This window comes from Solea solea, chromosome 14, assembly GCF_958295425.1.
Source record: "Solea solea chromosome 14, fSolSol10.1, whole genome shotgun sequence".
In the NCBI taxonomy this organism is placed as follows: domain Eukaryota; kingdom Metazoa; phylum Chordata; class Actinopteri; order Pleuronectiformes; family Soleidae; genus Solea; species Solea solea.
Window position 1 is genome coordinate 16,630,817 of NC_081147.1, and position 20,237 is coordinate 16,651,053.

The window sequence follows — 20,237 nt, forward strand, 5'->3', positions numbered from 1 at the left end:
GTGACAGCAGAGGGCCTCAAGGCGATGGCCACAGACACATGCATTTATTAATGAGACTCTTTGCTCTGTGACCCAGTGTCTAACACAGCTGATGCCTCTTTGTGAAAGCAAATTGAGGCTTTGACAAAGCAAAACCTGTTACCTGTTTTTAGATTGTTGTATGGCATTTTAAATGAAAAATATACACAGCATATTTTGTTTTCATGTAAATAAATGAAGTTTAAATAATAAAGTAAGATCATTGCCCTAAAACAGGCATGTAAATTGAACAAGTCACTCTGTATAGGAAGGAACAAAGATACAAACAAAGAATCACAGAGACACAGTTTCTTTCTAATCATATAAGAGAGAAAGAAAAAAGGAATTTAATAAGACATGTAAGTCTTGTTGATATAGTCACTGTGGACATTCTTGCTGAAACAAGGGAAGGTGAAAACAAACAGAACAGCACTGATGTGAAAAAATATATCAAGCCGCCATGATCTCCCCTCCCCCCTCCCTCCTTCTCTCTATCATCAGCACCCCAGGTTTTAGGCTGCTGCACCAATTTCTCTCAAACAGGGGTGCTTCCTGTCCACACAGTAGCAAGAAATACATGGAACCTTCAGTAACTAGAGGCTGCCTCGACTGCTGACCCCCTGTGGCTCAATAAAAATGGTACAGCCCTGCCAGTGAGTCAGCTTGTTGCTATGGTAACACATCCTACCTCTTACTTACATCCCACCCAGCTTCCTGGCAAATGAGGCAAACATGGACGACAAAGAAGAAGACAGAGGACAAACGGAGAAATTATATTTAAACCTTCAAAATGATTCCATGTTCTATAAATCCAACACATGTTTACAGATATTACAGAAGCTCCTGGCAAATGGTGTAGAAATAATAGATAGGTGATCTTTCATCTCATCGTGAATATGGGGACTTTATCAGAGACGGAATGATGTCATGTGACTTTTAATGTCTTTTTATAGACAGAACAAAATGCCCTGTACTGAGCTATCATCTCCCTTTCTCTCCATCTATTCACTCTGCAGCAGAGTGGTGCAGCTGGAGAGGGGGAGGGGAGGGATGCAGAAAATGAGAACAGGAGGAAGAGAGGAGGACTAGTGAAAAATCTAGAGAGACTCCAGGTTCACACACAGTTAACCACAGTGACAATCTTTTGCAGGGTCATTGTAATAACAAAATAAGGATCTAATAATTAGCAAAAACATTATATTCCACAATAACATGTAAGCCATAACATGCAGCTACATGAAATAGTATAATAATAACAATGCCACTCAGCTACAAAGCCAGACATACAGCAATACATACATCTTTGTGTGGGAATATTTACATCTTCTGACATTCAGTCTTGCCCTGATTCTACATGTATATGTGCTGAATTAAAAATAAACTTTGATAAAGCCTATGACGTCATGTATCACAGTCTTTATCAGATTGACACAACTTGGCCATTGCCCTAGTTTACAGTTTGCCCTGTTCTAGGTAATCCCTATTCTAATCTCTCCCCGAATCACTGCGGACTATAATAGTTCCACCTCCAGGACACCGACAGACATCAAAAGACATCCGCTGTAGACTTACAATGTGTCTGGTTTATCTGAATTCTTGCAAATAAAACTCCTTCTACATTGCAGCGTCTGTCCAGTCATCTCATTTGTCTGATGCATATTACATTCAAGTTAGCACTGCTAACTAAAGGGTGATCAAAATCCCACTTTCATATTAGTCATATGAGTGTGCTGGAGAAACAATCCTTTAAGGCATGAAAAACAACTTTATAACTCGTGAAATATTCATATTAGATCCTTAAATCCACCACTACAACTGACTGGACCAGCATATCTATTCTGGTGTCCATGTCCTGACACCCCAGAGACAGTCACACCCCCTTACTAGCTGCTTTCACCTATTTACAATAGATGTTATCAGTAAACATGTAATACTGGCTATGAAGACATTAACCTCCTCTTACGCTTTTTTTTAATTTTCTCTGTTGTGTTGAAATGTCAGCAGGATGGAATGCAGGATTATAAAAATCAACAAAAAGAGCAGTTGTGTATGAAACACATGCCCCAGGAGTCATCAGCTGAAAAGAGAGATGTGCAAAAGCTATATACATATTCATTTTTTTTCTGTTAATATCATGCCAAGTGTGTTAGAGGGCATTAAATATCTTCTGTGGAAATGAAGTCTCACCCAAGGGTCCCTGAATACCACAAAGGTTTATTGTGTAAAGTCTGGCCAGAGCCCGCCATTTTCACACAGTGTACAGTGTGTTGATGTGCCACATCATCGGCATACACATGAATACACAGCTGCTCACCAGACAGCTGGGCTAAGATACGTAAACCAGAGCTCAGGTCTGTGCACCAGAAGCTTGTGCGGGTGATTATAGTTTTGTGCTCTGTAAGAAGTTTGATCAACTACTGATGGGGATATTTATAAGATCTAAAGTTGCAGATGACACATTCAAGGGAGACTACAAAGACAGAAAGATAAAACAGCAACATGCTGGAAAGATGCAGCACATAGGTTAACCCTGGCTTTCTCAAAAATGGAGTGGAACACTAATTCATGCTGCTGGCAAATCCTGTGTTTGCTGAAAAATATCTTCTGTGAAAAAGGTCAATTATGCCAGATTTATTCAAAACATGCCTGAACATTGCATGCACATATTGTATGCACCTTTAACCACATCATTCCAATCCAAATGCCAGTGATCACAGAAACTGACAGACATAAAAACAACAAAGCTGGAGGAGCCCGAAGACATGTGCACAAAAACCACTGTGTACCCGTTTGCACACTCTTTCTGTCAGTTTGACCCCAATGGAGGCACTGCAGGTCAGATTTTATGGTGCTCTGTAAAACTGTTCACCACTATAAATTTGAGGAAATTAGACATGATAGTTTAAATGCAGCCGAAAAAAGGCAAAGTGGGCACAGATGTGGGGTGATAATTATGACAGGCTGCTTCCAGTGGGTACAGGGGTTAAAACACTTAAACTGCTTTGAAGTTCGTTAACTATGTTTCTTGTTTGTTTTCACATGCACACACGCTGAGCACCATGTGGACTTCACTGCTAACACACACGCCTCTGAGTGATTGAACCAGGCATACAAGAAAACTGCCGTCACCTCTGAAACTATACAAAACACACACAGTACATGTAGACCGTCCTCAGCCACAGCATACAAGCATTTAGTTGTCACACATCAAAATAGATAGTTTAAGTGAAGATTGATTTCCACAAATCGAAAGACAAATATCTGTTATGTCTTATTACCCATCAACATTTAATAGAGGGAAGTGCACATCATGCAGCTTTCTGTACAACAAGCAGTTTGAAATGATTATCTGTTACCAGACATTCACATCATTTTCAACAAAGGGTGACAATAAATATCATGTTAAACATCACAGGGGGCGAATCCCACAGGAAATCATATCAGCAGGATGGAGGTTACAGATCTGCTATATTCTTCTGTGAACACACATTCAGCCTCTTCCCTAATTTTATTGCCTTGGTTATACAATGTATGTTGATGTGTTTCCCTCTCCCTCCCCCTTTCTTCTCTTCCATTCCTTGACATTTTATCACAACAATTCACTCTCCCCGAGTACCTAACGACGCAGCCAGCAGCCTGGTATAACTGTCTCACGTGTGCCACCTCTTATAGCCCTATACTTGGATAGACAAAGAGAGCTGCAGATCAAAATGGCTGCCTTGCATCACCACCACCAACTCTGCACAGGGATGCTGGAGACTGTGCGGGTGAACACGTGCCTTTTCCCCTCCCCCACTGCCTCACACTCTGCTTCAGCCTCACATCACTGCTGCCTGTTCTCAGTCTCTCCAGCATCAGTAACAGTTTCCTCCTCCCATCACATTTGAGACTCGTTTCCCGTAATATTTTGTCATCCTTTGCATTTAATGAATTGATTTTTCACCCACCACCTTTGTTACATATTGCCTGCACCTGTCTCTGCTCCTTTTCTCTGTATCTGAAGCCAGTAGAAAGCACAATATTCTGAAAGGAACTAGGTCACAGAAGACGTAGCACACTACACGGCTACATGTGGCAAAACTTCAGCAGTCATGAGGTCAAGGTTTTATTTCTTTGATCTCTCACCTCTACAGGTCATCACATTATTACATTTCAGTTTATTAAACCAGAAAGGGTCGTAAACAGAGGAAACCAAATATATTGTTACTTGATTAAAATGGTGTATCAGTGTAAAATTTTGAATACTATTGCCAGCAGCACTAATGTATATAAAACAAGCTATATATCAAGTAGTAAAAAGCAAAATTAGAATATCTGATAGTGCATCTAATAAAAAGCTGAGTCACACAAACAAATCCTCTCCACAATAACCTACAGTTTTGCATTAATTGGACATTATGGAGGCTTACATGGCTCTTAAAAAAGTAGATTAGACCCCTCACTGTCTATAATACACTATATACTGTACATAATTCATGCTCTGTACTTCACCCTTTTTATCACAATAAAAATATGTCATTGTGCTATAAACAACAACAATCATGATTTATAATAGTCAGGGTCACACACTCAAGGTTTTCATTTAGAGTCTCTGACGTGTTTTATTCTTCAAAGCAAACTATGCGGTTTGTTGTGAAAAAAAATAGTCACTATATTTCACCCATTTTCAAACCTTGCAAACACACAACAATAGTATTCACACATTTTCAAAGCTCATAAGAAACTGTAGGGACCCTGTCTTCAAAAAAATGATCAAATCTGGATGATGAGATTAAGAGTTTGTTTCGCATTAACGAAAAACACTCCCACTTATAATACCAATGCCAAGGAGGTGAGCCCAGATCAAAAGTCCAAATGAGCAATAAGAGTGAGCAGTAGATGAACTGAAACATCCTCACGTTCAAACACACAAGCCAACATAAAGACATGGGAACACGGGTTTTATGGAAGCGAGATCTCACCTCAACGAACATATGCTCTGAGTGTGTTTTATGTCTTGGAACTGTCCTGGCAGCACAATGATCGACATTCAGGGTGCTCTCACTGAAGGGATGGGGGGACTTCAGATCACTCTTCCGGGAGTCGGTCGTTCCGTATACCTCATAACTCAAGGCCTGCTTCAAAGTGCCAGTGCCTCCTACGTCTGCGTAAAGGGGCGGGTAATACGGAATAACAGGAAGATTCCCATTGGATTTGTAAAACATGCGCTCGCGTCTCCATCTGTAGATTTTCACTGAGATAATAACCACTAAACACGTGATGAAGAGGAAGGAAACTACAGCCAGAGCCAACACTAAGTAAAAAGTCAGGTTGTCATTGTACTCCTTGTCCTGTTTGAAGTCAGTGAACTCCGACATCACTTCAGAGAAGCTGTCCGCCACCGCCACGTTAACAATGACTGTAGCTGAACGAGAGGGCTGTCCGTTGTCCTCCACTATAACAGTCAGTTTTTGATTCACGGGATCTTTGTCAGTCACTTGGCGGATCGTTCTTATTTCTCCATTCTGTAAGCCCACTTCAAACAGCGCCCTGTCTGTGGCTTTCTGGAGTTTATAGGAGAGCCAGGCATTCTGTCCAGAGTCCACATCAACAGCCACCACTTTAGAGACCAGATAGCCCACATCTGCTGAACGAGGCACCATCTCACCCACCACAGAGCCACCGGTCTGGACTGGGTAAAGAACCTGAGGGGGGTTGTCGTTCTGGTCCTGGATCAATATTTTCACAGTCATGTTACTACTAAGTGGAGGAGAACCTCCATCCTGAGCCTTGACGTGAATATGAAACTCTTTTGTTTGCTCATAGTCGAAAGAGCGCACTGCAAGTATCTCTCCACTCTGTGCATTCACTGAAAAATACGCCGAGGCTGACCTCCCATTCAGTTGGCTATCTTCAAGGAAGTATGAAATGCGCGCATTGTTCCCCGAGTCTTGGTCACTGGCTTTGACAGACAGGAGTGACATGCCAGGTGGGTTATTTTCAGGGATGAATGCATTCACTAATGGTTGTGGGAACACTGGGGCGTGGTCGTTTACGTCTGACAGTCTTAAATGAATAGTCTTATTTGTGGAGAAAGGTGGTGAGCCATCGTCAGTTGCTGTTATTGTTATATTATATTCTGGCATGATTTCCCGGTCTAACACATCGTCAGACATCAGGCTATAAAAATTAGTCGATGATGATTTGATTTTGAAAGGTAAATCGCGGGTAATGAAACACTTAATCTGCCCATTTCTACCCGAGTCCAGGTCTTTAATATTGAGCATGGCTATAACAGTATCTGGAGCCGAATCCTCCGGTATTGGATTAGAAAGGGAAATGATGCTTATGACAGGGGCATTGTCATTTTGGTCTGTCACTTCAATTAGCACCTTACTCGTGTCTGCCAACCCTCCTTTGTCCGTAGCTTTAATATCCATTTCATAGTTTTTCGCTTTTTCGTAATCTAAGACACTGATTACTGTTATTTCCCCGGTATGAGTATCAATTTTGAACAGGGATGCTGCAGCATCGGTGTGATGGGAGAACGAATACATTACTTCGTCGTTTGCTCCTTTATCAACATCTGTTGCAGTGACTCTTAAAACAACAGTGCCCTTTGATGCGTTTTCAGGAACCGATGCTCTGTAAACAGACTGACTAAATACTGGAGCATTGTCATTTGCATCTAAAACAACGACACTAATTTTGACAGATCCAGATTTTTGAGGATTACCACCGTCAAATGCTGTCAGTGATAATGTATGTTCCTCTTGTTTTTCTCTGTCGAGTGATGTGTGAAGAACCATTTCAATGTATTTTGTTCCGTCAGAGCGAGAAACAACATTCAATTTGAAATTATCTGGAGGGTTAAGCTTGTATGTTTGAATGGTGTTGTGCGCAACATCGGGATCTTTAGCACTCTCAAGTGAATAGCGAGCCCCCGGTGAGGCAGATTCACTAACCTGGAAATCGTATTCTTTTTTCGAAAAGAAAGGGGCATTATCGTTAATATCTGTAATCTCTACATCAATACGATGCAACTCCATTGGATTTTCTAAGATTATTTGAAAATGAAGAGAGCAGGGAGACAGTTGCTGGCACAATTCCTCTCTGTCTATCCGTTTCGCCACAACCAAAGTCCCCATTTCTGCATTTAGACCAATGTACTCACTGCCGTCCTCGGTAAATATTCTAGCCCGCCCAGATCTCAGCCTCTTAACTTCCAAGCCAAGGTCCTGAATGATATTTCCGACAACGGAGCCTGTCGCCATTTCCTCGGGTACAGAGTAACGGACCTGTCCGCAAACCATTTCTGCGACACACACGATGAGAAGCAGCAGCCTCCAGACGAATGATGTTTTTCCATCCACACAACAAAGAACGCACATCATGAACAGAGCTCTCGCTAAAACGATTTAAAAAACAAAATCGCAGTGTCGAGACCGGACCACACCTGTGACTGCTAGTGGAGAGCAATGTGCTTTGTCGGGCTACATTTCCGATGAAAAAAAATGAAGGTCTAACGCATGAGACAGTCGAAGGAGGATTTCAGTCCAGGGAGGGGACTTACTTTACTCACACTAACCAACAGCGGCACCTACGGACGTAAAGACATATTACAGCAGCTAAACTATACATACGGACCTGCAGATGTTTACAAACTACACAATAAACCGTGGTCTGTTTCACGAAGACTTAACCACTGGATAATAGTCAAGTTTAGTCTAAATTCGCTGCATTGCCATCGTCAGACATAATCTTATGTTCACAGGACAGTTAACTACACACACAATGAGAAAACAAAAAAGTAATTTGGAAATGTGATGTGGAAGTGAAAGGTGTAAATTAAACGAGGTAAGAAACCAGTTTGAACTGAAGAGTCAACTGTGAAAATGTTATTTCTGAATAAAGATTAATGTCGCTCTCCATGGTCCTGAAATCAGCACTGAATTACGGTGAAAATGTTTTACTTTATTTCTCACACGTTGTATTCAGATTAGTAAATGTGATACTTGTTCTATATTGCACTGAAGCTAGTTGTCCCTCACTTGTTAGTCAATTCGGATGACAAGAGGAGTGTGATCTGAATAGTTAATGAGAACAGATAGCTAGAACATTCTAACCTCTAGAGGAGAGTCTGGTTCATCCAAGATGTTCTTTTCACTCTGCATCCGCTGCATCGTCCCTGTAGAACTGGGGTCCATTATCAGCACGTTCTGACTACCAGCTCTGCCAAACTTACAGTCACTCTTTCTGGAGTCAGTCGTCCTGCACACCTCGTAATTGTACACGTGTTGGAGAGTCCCTGTCCCGCCCAACGTGTCTGAGTAACGTGGTGGATAATATGGAATCACAGGGAGATTGGAGTGATACAGGACGCGAGACTGTCTCCATCTGTAGATTTTCACTGAGATAATAACCACTAAACATGTGATGAAGAGGAAGGAAACTACAGCCAGAGCCAACACTAAGTAAAAAGTCAGGTTGTCATTGTACTCCTTGTCCTGTTTGAAGTCAGTGAACTCCGACATCACTTCAGAGAAGCTGTCCGCCACCGCCACGTTAACAATGACTGTAGCTGAACGAGAGGGCTGTCCGTTGTCCTCCACTATAACAGTCAGTTTTTGATTCACGGGATCTTTATCAGTCACTTGGCGGATAGTTCTTATTTCTCCATTCTGTAAGCCCACTTCAAACAGCGCCCTGTCTGTGGCTTTCTGGAGTTTATAGGAGAGCCAGGCATTCTGTCCAGAGTCCACATCAACAGCCACCACTTTAGAGACCAGATAGCCCACATCTGCTGAACGAGGCACCATCTCACCCATCACAGAGCCACCAGTCTGGACTGGGTACAGAACCTGAGGGGGGTTATCGTTCTGGTCCTGGATCAGTATCTTCACAGTCACATTACTACTGAGTGGAGGAGAACCTCCATCTTGAGCTTTGACGCGGAAGTGGAAATCTTTGATCTGCTCGTAGTCAAAAGAGCGCACTGCATGTATGACTCCACTATCAGCACTAACGGACACATATGAGGAGACTGGCACTCCGTTAACAGAGGAGTCGTCCAGTATGTAAGAAACACGGGCATTCTGGTTCCAGTCAGCGTCTCTGGCTTTCACTGTGAATATAGAGAGACCTGGTGTGTTGTTTTCTACAATGTAGGCCTCATATGAGCTCCTCTCAAAGACAGGCGCGTTGTCATTCACATCAGATATCTGTAAAGTGAGAGTGATGCTGCTGGAGAGAGAGGGCACTCCCTCATCAGAGCACGTCACTGTTATATTATACTCATATGTCATCTCTCTGTCTAATTCACTATCTGTTACTAAACTATAGAAATCATTGGTGGTTGACTTCATAACAAAGGGAATATTATTATTCAAAGTACAGTGGACTTTGCCATTCTCACCCGAATCAGCGTCCTTAATATTTATCATCGTCACAACAGTATCAGGCTTGGCATTTTCTGATATCACGTTTGATTTTGACATTATATAGATATCAGGTTCATTGTCATTCATGTCAGTGACGTCTATCATCACTTTACAGGAGTCTACTAGCCCTCCATCATCACTTGCACGGACGTTAATTTGAAATGTCCGAGCTTTTTCATAATCAATATTTCCTTTCAGACGAATTTCACCACTTTCATCATTTATTTCAAATATCCCACGGGCATTATCTGACGTGCTTGAAATCGAATACGTTATTTTGCCATTATTTCCATCATCTGCATCTGATGCAGCAACTCTAATAACAACTGCACCTATTGGAGAATTCTCTTTAATTGATGCTTTATAAACGGGCTGTGTAAAAACAGGAGCATTGTCATTAGCGTCTAAAACTGTGATTAGAATCTGCATCGTTCCTGTCATCTGCGGCTCTCCCCCATCCACCGCCGTCAGAACCAAAGACAATTGTTCATGCTTTTCTCTATCAAGTGGTTTCTCTAAAACCATTTCAACATTTTTCGTTCCATCTGCTTGATCGTGTAGTTTAATGATGAAATTATTCCTCGGCTCGAGTGTATACGTTTGCAGTCCATTTGAGCCCACATCAGGATCGATGGCACGATCCAATATAAATTTAGCTCCGCTTGCAGCTGATTCACTGATTTTAAATCTGACTTCGTTCTTTTCGAAGGATGGAGGGTTATCGTTAACATCCGTGATTTCAATAGTTACGCTGTAAAATTCCATCGGGTTGTCTAAGATGATCTGAAAATGCAAAGCACAAGGCGTCGTCTGTCCACAGAGCGCTTCCCTGTCGATTCTGTTTTTGATGAGGAGGACTCCTCTTTCATTATTCAGCTCAATGTTTTCCTCACTGTCTGGAGTAAATATGCGAGCTTTACCAGATTTAAGTCTTTTAACATCCAAACCAAAATCCTTTGCCATGTTTCCAACGAGCGAACCTCTGGGCATTTCCTCGGGAATGGAATAGCTGACCTGCCCGAGCGCCGAGCCGAGAGAGAGAACCAACAAAAGCAGCAGTACTTGCCCTCGCATTGTTCCGTCCGACATTGTCACAGTTTAAAGCATCAACACCTTCTGGACCTTTATCCTGCTCAATTTTAACGTCAACGCGGATTTGTATTCCCAGCATATGCTTGTACGTCCTGTATCTCCTGTGAATTCCAGACGGTGCGTGTTTGCTCTCGTCTATTTCTCGCTCTAAAATAAAGACGTAATGGGAGGTACAAAGAGTCAGCTGCAAATCTGATACAAACTAGCCAACAGCGGCACCACGAGTGCATCAAGTCAAATTGCAGCTGAAATGAGCAGAGTGGGGATGCTCCAGAGTTATACAACAACAATAAAGACATATTTTGAGGGGAAAATGACATATAGATTTAAGATTTAAAGCAGACGAGGTGAAACAAATACATAGCAACACACATAAGCAGAACATTAAACAAATAGGCTCCAATACGTAGACCCGTCTCTCTCTCCAAGGTGCTGAAATCAGGACTGACAATGTGGTACGTTTTCACCGCATTGTCCACGTTCTTTCTAATCATCACCATTATTATACAATTGTTCAAACTGTCAAAACAGATTGCACCTTACTTCTAGGTCACACTAGATTTAAAAAGTGTTTGCCAGGTGAGGAATGCATTTAAAATAGTGACTTCAACGTGGGAACATGTAGCTAGAAAATTCAAACCTCTAGAGGAGAGTCTGGTTCATCCAGGATGTTCTTTTCACTCTGCATCCGCTGCATCGTCCCTGTAGAACTGGGGTCCATTATCAGCACGTTCTGACTACCAGCTCTGCCGAACTTACAGTCACTCTTTCTGGAATCAGTCGTCCTGCACACCTCGTAATTGTACACGTGTTGGAGAGTCCCTTGTCCACCCAAAGTGTCTGAGTAACGTGGTGGATAATATGGAATCACAGGGAGATTGGAGTGATACAGGACGCGAGACTGTCTCCATCTGTAGATTTTCACTGAGATAATAACCACTAAACACGTGATGAAGAGGAAGGAAACTACAGCCAGAGCCAACACTAAGTAAAAAGTCAGGTTGTCATTGTACTCCTTGTCGTGCTTAAAGTCAGTGAACTCCGACATCACTTCAGAGAAGCTGTCCGCCACCGCCACGTTAACAATGACTGTAGCTGAACGAGAGGGCTGTCCGTTGTCCTCCACTATAACAGTCAGTTTTTGATTGACAGGATCTTTATCAGTCACTTGGCGGATAGTTCTTATTTCTCCATTCTGTAAGCCCACTTCAAACAGCGCCCTGTCTGTGGCTTTCTGGAGTTTATAGGAGAGCCAGGCATTCTGTCCAGAGTCCACATCAACAGCCACCACTTTAGAGACCAGATAGCCCACATCTGCTAAACGAGGCACCATTTCACCCACCACAGAGCCACCAGTTTGGACTGGGTACAGAACCTGGGGAGGGTTGTCGTTCTGGTCCTGGATCATTATTTTCACAGTCACGTTACTACTGAGTGGAGGAGAACCTCCATCTTGAGCTTTGACGCGGAAGTGGAAATCTTTGATCTGCTCGTAGTCAAAAGAACGCCCTGCATGTATGACCCCACTATCAGCACTAACGGACACATATGAGGAGACTGGCACTCCGTTAACAGAGGAGTCCTCCAGTATGTAAGAAACACGGGCATTCTGGTTCCAGTCAGCGTCTCTGGCTTTCACTGTGAATATAGAGAGACCTGGTGTGTTGTTTTCTACAATGTAGGCCTCATATGAGCTCCTCTCAAAGACAGGCGCGTTGTCATTCACATCAGAGATCTGTAAGGTGAGGGTGACGCTGCTGGAGAGGGAGGGCACTCCCTCATCAGAGCACGTCACTGTTATGGCATACGCAGAGGCTTTCTCTCTGTCTAATTCACTGTCTGTCATGAGACTGTAGAATTTATCTGATGTTGACTTTAAGATGAAATTGTTATTGTCATCAATGGAACAATGCACTTTCCCATTTTCAGCAGAGTCTGCATCTTCCACGTTAATCATTGTCACAACAGTGTTAGGTTTTGCGTCTTCCGATATCACATTTGATTTGGACATTATGTGGATATCAGGGCGGTTGTCATTAATATCTAGTACATCAACTAATAGTTTGCATAAAGCAGTCAGTCCACCGTGATCAATAGCGCGAATATGAACCTCAAAGCTTCTCGACTTTTCATAATCTACTTTTCCAGTTAAGATGACGTCTCCTGTTTCCTTGTTTATTTCAAACATACCAGGAGTATAATCTAGCATATTTGAAATAGAATACGATATTTTACTATTGGATCCGTAATCTGCGTCGGTTGCAGTGACAGTTACAACCACCGTCCCTACTGCTGCATTTTCTTTTATAGAAGCTTTATACACAGACCGAGTAAAAACAGGAGCATTGTCATTAGCGTCTAAAACGGTTACGTGAATCTGCATCGTTCCTGTCATTTGCGGTTGGCCACCATCAATCGCAGTCAGAACTAAAGATAGGTGTTCATTTTTTTCTCTGTCCAACGGTGAATTTAAAACCAACTCGGCATTTTTCCTACCGTTTCCTTGGTTATTTATTTTAATAGAAAACATATCCGCTGGTTTCAAGACATAGGTTTTTAAACCATTTTCACCCACATCAAGATCAGTCGCTCTGTCTAAGTTGAATATAGTGCCACTAATCACAGATTCGCTTATATTAAAGTGAGATTCGTTTGTCATAAAAGTCGGAGGGTTATCATTTATGTCTGTGATTTCAACAGTGACACTGAAGAATTCCATTGGATTTTCTAATAAAATCTGAAAATGCAAAGCGCAGGGCGTCGATGGTCCACAGAGCGCTTCTCTGTCTATTCGCTCTTTAATAAGGAGTACTCCCTTTTCTCTGTGTAGCTCGATGTATGCTGTGGTGTCTCTTGTGAAAACGCGAGCCTTTCCAGATTGTAGTCGTTTGACATCTAAACCCAAATCCTGACCGATGTTGCCAACAAAAGAGCCTTTGGGCATTTCCTCAGGAATGGCGTAGCTGACCTGGCCAAGCACTGGGCTGAAGGAGAGGACCGACATAAACAGCAGTACTTGCCACTTCATTGTTAATGTCCGTCGTCGTCTTTGCGGGAAATCTTTGTGTTAACCTTCCAGTCGCCCTTTACATTTGCATATCCGGAATCTTCTATTACATCCCAGTCTTAATCCACCGAGAGAAAACAAAACAAATGCAATATTCCCGTTAAAACGTCCGCGTTTGATTAGATCGTCCTGTGTGTTTCATGGTATCACCCGGACTGCCTCTTTCTCAAATATACAGAGATGACGGGAGGAACCATCACATAGCTGCTGCAAAACTGATACACATTGGTCAACAGCGTCCCTCAGAGTTCGAAGTCAAAATTACATGAAACATGTTTGCACAAACTCGGTGGACAGACATAAATACATCCCTGCAAAATTACTTGAGTAAGTGCTACTTTCTAGACACTATGGTGCGGATATTAAACACAGCTCATACCAGAGAGCGCTAGGACGATGGTGTTAAAAAACATATTAACGTTTGAAGCATTCAAAACTGAGCACGGGATAAGCACCTGCAATTAGATCGAAAGCAGTGCCGCTGTCCTTGGTGCTGATTGCCGGTCCGCAGATCATTATTAACGGCAAGGTTTAACAACTTCACACATTGCAGGTTAAACATATTTTAGCAATATACTATTAACATTAACACCACATAACCCACCTCTAGAGGAGAGTCTGGTTCATCCAGGATGCTCTTTTCACTCTGTATCCTCTGCATCGTCGCTGTAGAACTGGGGTCCATTATCAGCACGTTCTGACTACCAGCTCTGCCGAATTTACAGTCACTCTTTCTGGAGTCAGTCGTCCTGCACACCTCGTAATTGTACACGTGTTGGAGAGTCCCTGTGCCCCCCAAAGTGTCTGAGTAACGTGGTGGATAATATGGAATCACAGGGAGATTGGAGTGATACAGGACGCGAGACTGTCTCCATCTGTAGATTTTCACTGAGATAATAACCACTAAACACGTGATGAAGAGGAAGGAAACTACAGCCAGAGCCAACACTAAGTAAAAAGTCAGGTTGTCATTGTACTCCTTGTCCTGCTTGAAGTCAGTGAGCTCCGAAATCACTTCAGAGAAGCTGTCCGCCACCGCCACGTTAACAATGACTGTAGCTGAACGAGAGGGCTGTCCGTTGTCCTCCACCATTACAGTCAGTTTTTGGTTAACAGGATCTTTATCAGTCACTTGGCGGATAGTTCTTATTTCTCCATTCTGTAAGCCCACTTCAAACAGCGCCCTGTCTGTGGCTTTCTGGAGTTTATAGGAGAGCCAGGCATTCTGTCCAGAGTCCACATCAACAGCCACCACTTTAGAGACCAGATAGCCCACATCTGCTGAACGAGGCACCATCTCACCCACCACAGAGCCACCAGTCTGGACTGGGTACAGCACCTGAGGTGGATTGTCGTTCTGGTCCTGGATCAGTATTTTCACAGTCACATTACTACTGAGTGGAGGAGAACCTCCATCTTGAGCTTTGACACGGAAGTGGAAATCTTTGATCTGCTCGTAGTCAAAAGAGCGCACTGCATGTATGACTCCACTATCAGCACTAACGGACACATATGAGGAGACTGGAACTCCGTTAACAGAGGAGTCCTCCAGTACGTAAGAAACACGGGCATTCTGGTTCCAGTCAGCGTCTCTGGCTTTCACTGTGAATATAGAGAGACCTGGTGTGTTGTTTTCTACAATGTAGGCCTCATATGAGCTCCTCTCAAATACAGGCGCGTTGTCATTCACATCAGAGATCTGTAAGGTGAGAGTGACGCTGCTGGAGAGGGAGGGCACTCCCTCATCAGAGCACGTCACTGTTATATTATACTCAGAGGCTCTCTCTCTGTCTAATTCATTGTCTGTTACTAAACTATAGAAATTATGTGACGTCGATTTGAGTAAGAATGGGATATTTTCATTTATTAAACACTCAACTTTACCGTTTTCACCCGAGTCTGGGTCTTGGATATTGATCATTGTGACGACAGTGTTGGGCTCCGCATTCTCTGATATCATAGTTGATTTAGACATTATTTTAATCGTTGGTTCGTTGTCATTTATGTCACCAACATCCACAATCACTTTGCAAGAATCTGTTAACCCGCCATTATCTCTCGCGCGTACATTGATCTGAAAATGTTTTTTCTTTTCATAATCCAAAGGACCAACCAGTCTAACCTCTCCGTTGTCCTCATTTACCTCAAACACATGTCTTACGTCACCCAGAGTATTTGTGATAGAATAATATATTTTACCATGTAAACCCTGATCAGCATCCGAAGCACTAACAGTGGTCACAATCGTGTCTTTTGCAGCATTTTCAGCTACTGTACCTTTATATGTCTTCTGTGTAAAAACCGGGGCATTGTCATTGGCATCTAACACAGTGATGAATATCTGCATTGTTCCTGACAGCCGTGGTGCTCCTCCATCTACAGCCGTTAACACCAAAGATATACGCTCATTTTTCTCTCTGTCCAGTGGTTTTTGTAAGACCATTTCGACATTATTTGTACCATCTGCTTGGCTGTGCAGGTTGAGTGAAAAATTATCACTTAAATTCAGTGTGTAACTCTGAAGACTATTTGTACCGACATCTAAATCGACGGCTCTTTCCAAATCAAATTTTGCCCCTACGACTGCAGACTCGCTAATTACGAATTTTATTTCATTCTTTTCGAAGGTCGGCGCGTTATCGTTAATATCTGTAATTTCAACTGTTACACTGTAAAACTCCATCGGATTTTGTAAAACGATCTGAAAATGCACAGCACACGGTGTCGTGTCGCCACACAACGCCTCTCTGTCTATTCTCTCTTTGATAAGGAGGACTCCTCTGTCATTGTTCAGCTCGATGTACTCTTTGCTATCACCAGAATAAACATGAGCGTTGCCCAACTTCAGACGTTTGACGTCCAAACCTAAATCCTGCCCGAGATTACCGACCAAAGAGCCCTTAGCCATTTCCTCCGAAATGGAATAGGTAACCTGTGCGATGACTGACCGAAGACAGACGATCGAAATGAAACACAGTACTTGCCGTCTCATTGTTTGAAATTATGTTGGCGAGAAAAAAGCAATAACCTCACAACATCCGTTAGGAGTATTCCACAAGCCCAAAAATACAAAATGATAGTGGTCCACAAATTGTGAAAAAAATAAAGATAGTCCCGGTTCGTAATCCTGTCACTCTGCGGTGAAGAAAATGCAGTCTGTGTCTGTCCTTTCTACTGAATACATCGAAACGAAGAGGCGGAACTGCTGTAAATATGCGTCAGCTGCAACAGACAGGCAACAGCGGCCCGCTGAGTTCAGAAAGCAAAACTGCAAAGAAAACTATAACATACACAGTAGATGTGGGAAAACAGACAGAATATTGTATAAAAGCTGGGATTTAATGGTCGCACTATCGTGACTGCAGGTGTATTAAATCAAATACAGGAGGCATGTGTATAGAATATAAATACATTTGAAGATATGTTATTTGTGAAAGCATCAATGCCAATTTTCGGACACGAACGCACACAGTGCTGCTCTCCAGGGTGCTGAAAATGAAGGACCCAAACTGTTTTCTTTAAATGGGCCAACATTTGAGTGAATGATGGAAATACGTTTAGCTGCTAATGTAAGGGGAATTAAATGAAAATGCCAGATATGAGCAACAGACAATTAAAACAACACAGGAGAGAGAGCAAGGGAACATACACCATGCTCATATTATTTAATTTTGCCTGACACATTAAAACAACTTATTCTCAAACTGCAAGCAAAACAGTTTATAAAACTGAACAACAAATGACCAACCTCTAGAGGAGAGTCTGGTTCATCCAGGATGCTCTTTTCAGTCTGCATCCGCTGCATCGTCGAACTGGGGTCCATTATCAGCACGTTCTGACTACCAGCTCTGCCGAACTTACAGTCACTCTTTCTGGAGTCAGTCGTCCTGCACACCTCGTAATTGTACACGTGTTGGAGAGTCCCTGTCCCCCCCAAAGTGTCCGAGTAACGTGGTGGATAATATGGAATCACAGGGAGATTGGAGTGATACAGGACGCGAGACTGTCTCCATCTGTAGATTTTCACTGAGATAATAACCACTAAACACGTGATGAAGAGGAAGGAAACTACAGCCAGAGCCAACACTAAGTAAAAAGTCAGGTTGTCATTGTACTCCTTGTCCTGTTTGAAGTCAGTGAACTCTGACATCACTTCAGAGAAGCTGTCTGCCACCGCCACGTTAACAATGACTGTAGCTGAACGAGAGGGCTGTCCGTTGTCCTCCACTATAACAGTCAGTTTTTGATTGACAGGATCTTTATCAGTCACTTGGCGGATAGTTCTTATTTCTCCATTCTGTAAGCCCACTTCAAACAGCGCCCTGTCTGTGGCTTTCTGGAGTTTATAGGAGAGCCAGGCATTCTGTCCAGAGTCCACATCAACAGCCACCACTTTAGAGACCAGATAGCCCACATCTGCTGAACGAGGCACCATCTCACCCACCACAGAGCCACCAGTCTGGACTGGGTACAGAACCTGAGGGGGGTTATCGTTCTGGTCCTGGATCAGTATCTTCACAGTCACATTACTACTGAGTGGAGGAGAACCTCCATCCTGAGCTTTGACGCGGAAGTGGAAATCTTTGATCTGCTCGTAGTCAAAAGAGCGCACTGCATGTATGACTCCACTATCAGCACTAACGGACACATATGAGGAGACTTGCACTCCGTTAACAGAGGAGTCCTCCAGTATGTAAGAAACACGGGCATTCTGGTTCCAGTCAGCGTCTCTGGCTTTCACTGTGAATATAGAGAGACCTGGTGTGTTGTTTTCTACAATGTAGGCCTCATATGAGCTCCTCTCAAAGACAGGCGCGTTGTCATTCACATCATAGATCTGTAAGCTGAGAGTGACGCTGCTGGAGAGGGAGGGCACTCCCTCATCAGAGCACGTCACTGTTATATTATATTCTGAGGCTCTCTCTCTGTCTAATTCACTATGTGTTACAATGCTATATAAATTACCGGCTGTAGAAGTTATATCGAATGGTATGTTTTTATTAATAACACACATGACCTTTCCATTTTCTTCAGAATCAGGATCATTTACGCTCATTACAGCTAATACGGTGTTAAGACGTGAGTCTTCGCCAACTGAATTTGATGATGAAATCATATTTATCACAGGACTGTTGTCATTAATATCACCTACTTCAATGCTGACCTTGCATGAATCTGATAACCCCCCTCTGTCAACTGCTTCTATGTCAATTTCATAATTTCTGGCTTTCTCGAAGTCAATAGGCCCATTTAACAAAACGTGACCGTCTTCCGTGATGTGGAATACATTTAAAGCGTCTATATTACCAATTATATAACTAACTTCTCCATTTGAGCCTTTGTCTGCGTCAGAGGCACTCACTTTGGTAATGACTGTTCCTTTGATTGCATTTTCTTCGACACTTGCTTTGTATACTGTCTGCGTAAACACAGGAGCATTGTCATTAACGTCTAAGACTGTGATATGAATCTGCATAGTCCCAGACCGTTGCGGCTCGCCACCATCTACGGCGGTCAACAATAATGATGCAAACTCCTGCTTCTCTCGATCCAGATGTTTCTGTAAAATCATCTCTACCTTTTTAACACCATTAGATTGACTATGTAATTTCAGTATAAAATGATCAGTGGGCTTCAGTGTATAGCTCTGAAGACCATTCAGCCCGATATCGAGATCTACTGCCTTTTCTAGCATGAATTTAGATCCTATGACTGCGGACTCGCTGATTTCAATGTTTTTTTCGTCCTTTTGAAATAGGGGAGCGTTGTCATTGATATCGGTTATTTCGACAGTAATCGGAAATATTTCTATCGGGTTTTCCAAGGCAATCTGGAAATGCAAAGCACAAGGCGTTGTCTGGCCACAGAGAGCTTCGCGGTCTATTCTCTCCTTGATGCTGAGGAGTCCCTTTTCCTTGTTCAGCTGAATGCACTCCGCACTGTCTCCTGTGTGAATGCGAGCTCTTCGCGCTTGCAGTTTTTTAACATCCAGACCTAAATCTTGTGCTATGTTACCAACGATTGAGCCTTTGGCCATTTCCTCTGGGATAGAATAGCTGACCTGGCTGAGCACTAAACTGAGACAGAGGAGCCAGAAAAACATCAGTACTTGCCGTATCATTGTTCTTTCATACATCCCCGTCGAATAAAAAAAAAAAGAATCCCCTCCTTTGGATTTCAGCGTTACTGGTGCAAACCAAAACCACAACAGCGTCAGTTTAATCAACAACTGACAGTGAAAATGCTCCAGCTTAATATTCCACGTTTAGCGATTCCTCCACCGTCGACTGAGCGTTCATGTTCCGGCGTTACTTACTCTTGTGAGAGGACAAGAGATGTCCTTGTGTAAATATACGATTTTAAAATCCAAGAAGGTGGTCTACAGCGGCCCACTGAGTTCAAAACACGAAACTACAGGAGTTAAAAAAAATATAAGGTAACAACGTGAAAGCCTTAGAATAAAGGACAATCCAAGAGACACAACTGTTTCTCACTGCGAACATTAAGTAGTTATAAACAACACAAAGTTGGTGCAACGATATTAGTTAAAATTTAGATAAAGAATAAATAGAAAATAAGATAGGGGAGAGGGAGAGAGAGAGAGAGAGAGCGAGAGAGAGAGAGAGACCGACAGATGGAAA

The 20,237-nt window shown here is 42.7% G+C and overlaps 1 protein-coding gene across 47 annotated transcripts in view; it reads right to left on the reverse strand.

Moving 5' to 3' along the window:
* LOC131472450 (protocadherin gamma-A11-like) overlaps positions 1-20,237 on the reverse strand; it is a 223,708-nt gene that overhangs the window by 52,331 nt on the left and 151,140 nt on the right. The window contains exon 1 of one of the 47 annotated variants that reach the window (XM_058649653.1): positions 17,345-19,991. The exons of 38 other annotated variants lie outside the window; for them this stretch is intronic. In XM_058649653.1, the coding sequence (XP_058505636.1) occupies positions 17,345-19,732 (2,388 nt within the window). In that variant the 5' untranslated portion in view covers positions 19,733-19,991. Of the gene's footprint in view, positions 1-4,979; positions 8,086-8,123; positions 11,125-11,169; positions 13,954-14,200; positions 17,265-17,344; positions 19,992-20,237 lie in introns of those variants that run through there. 8 more of the 47 variants (XM_058649651.1, XM_058649677.1, XM_058649652.1 and 5 more) reach the window with 8 other exon arrangements.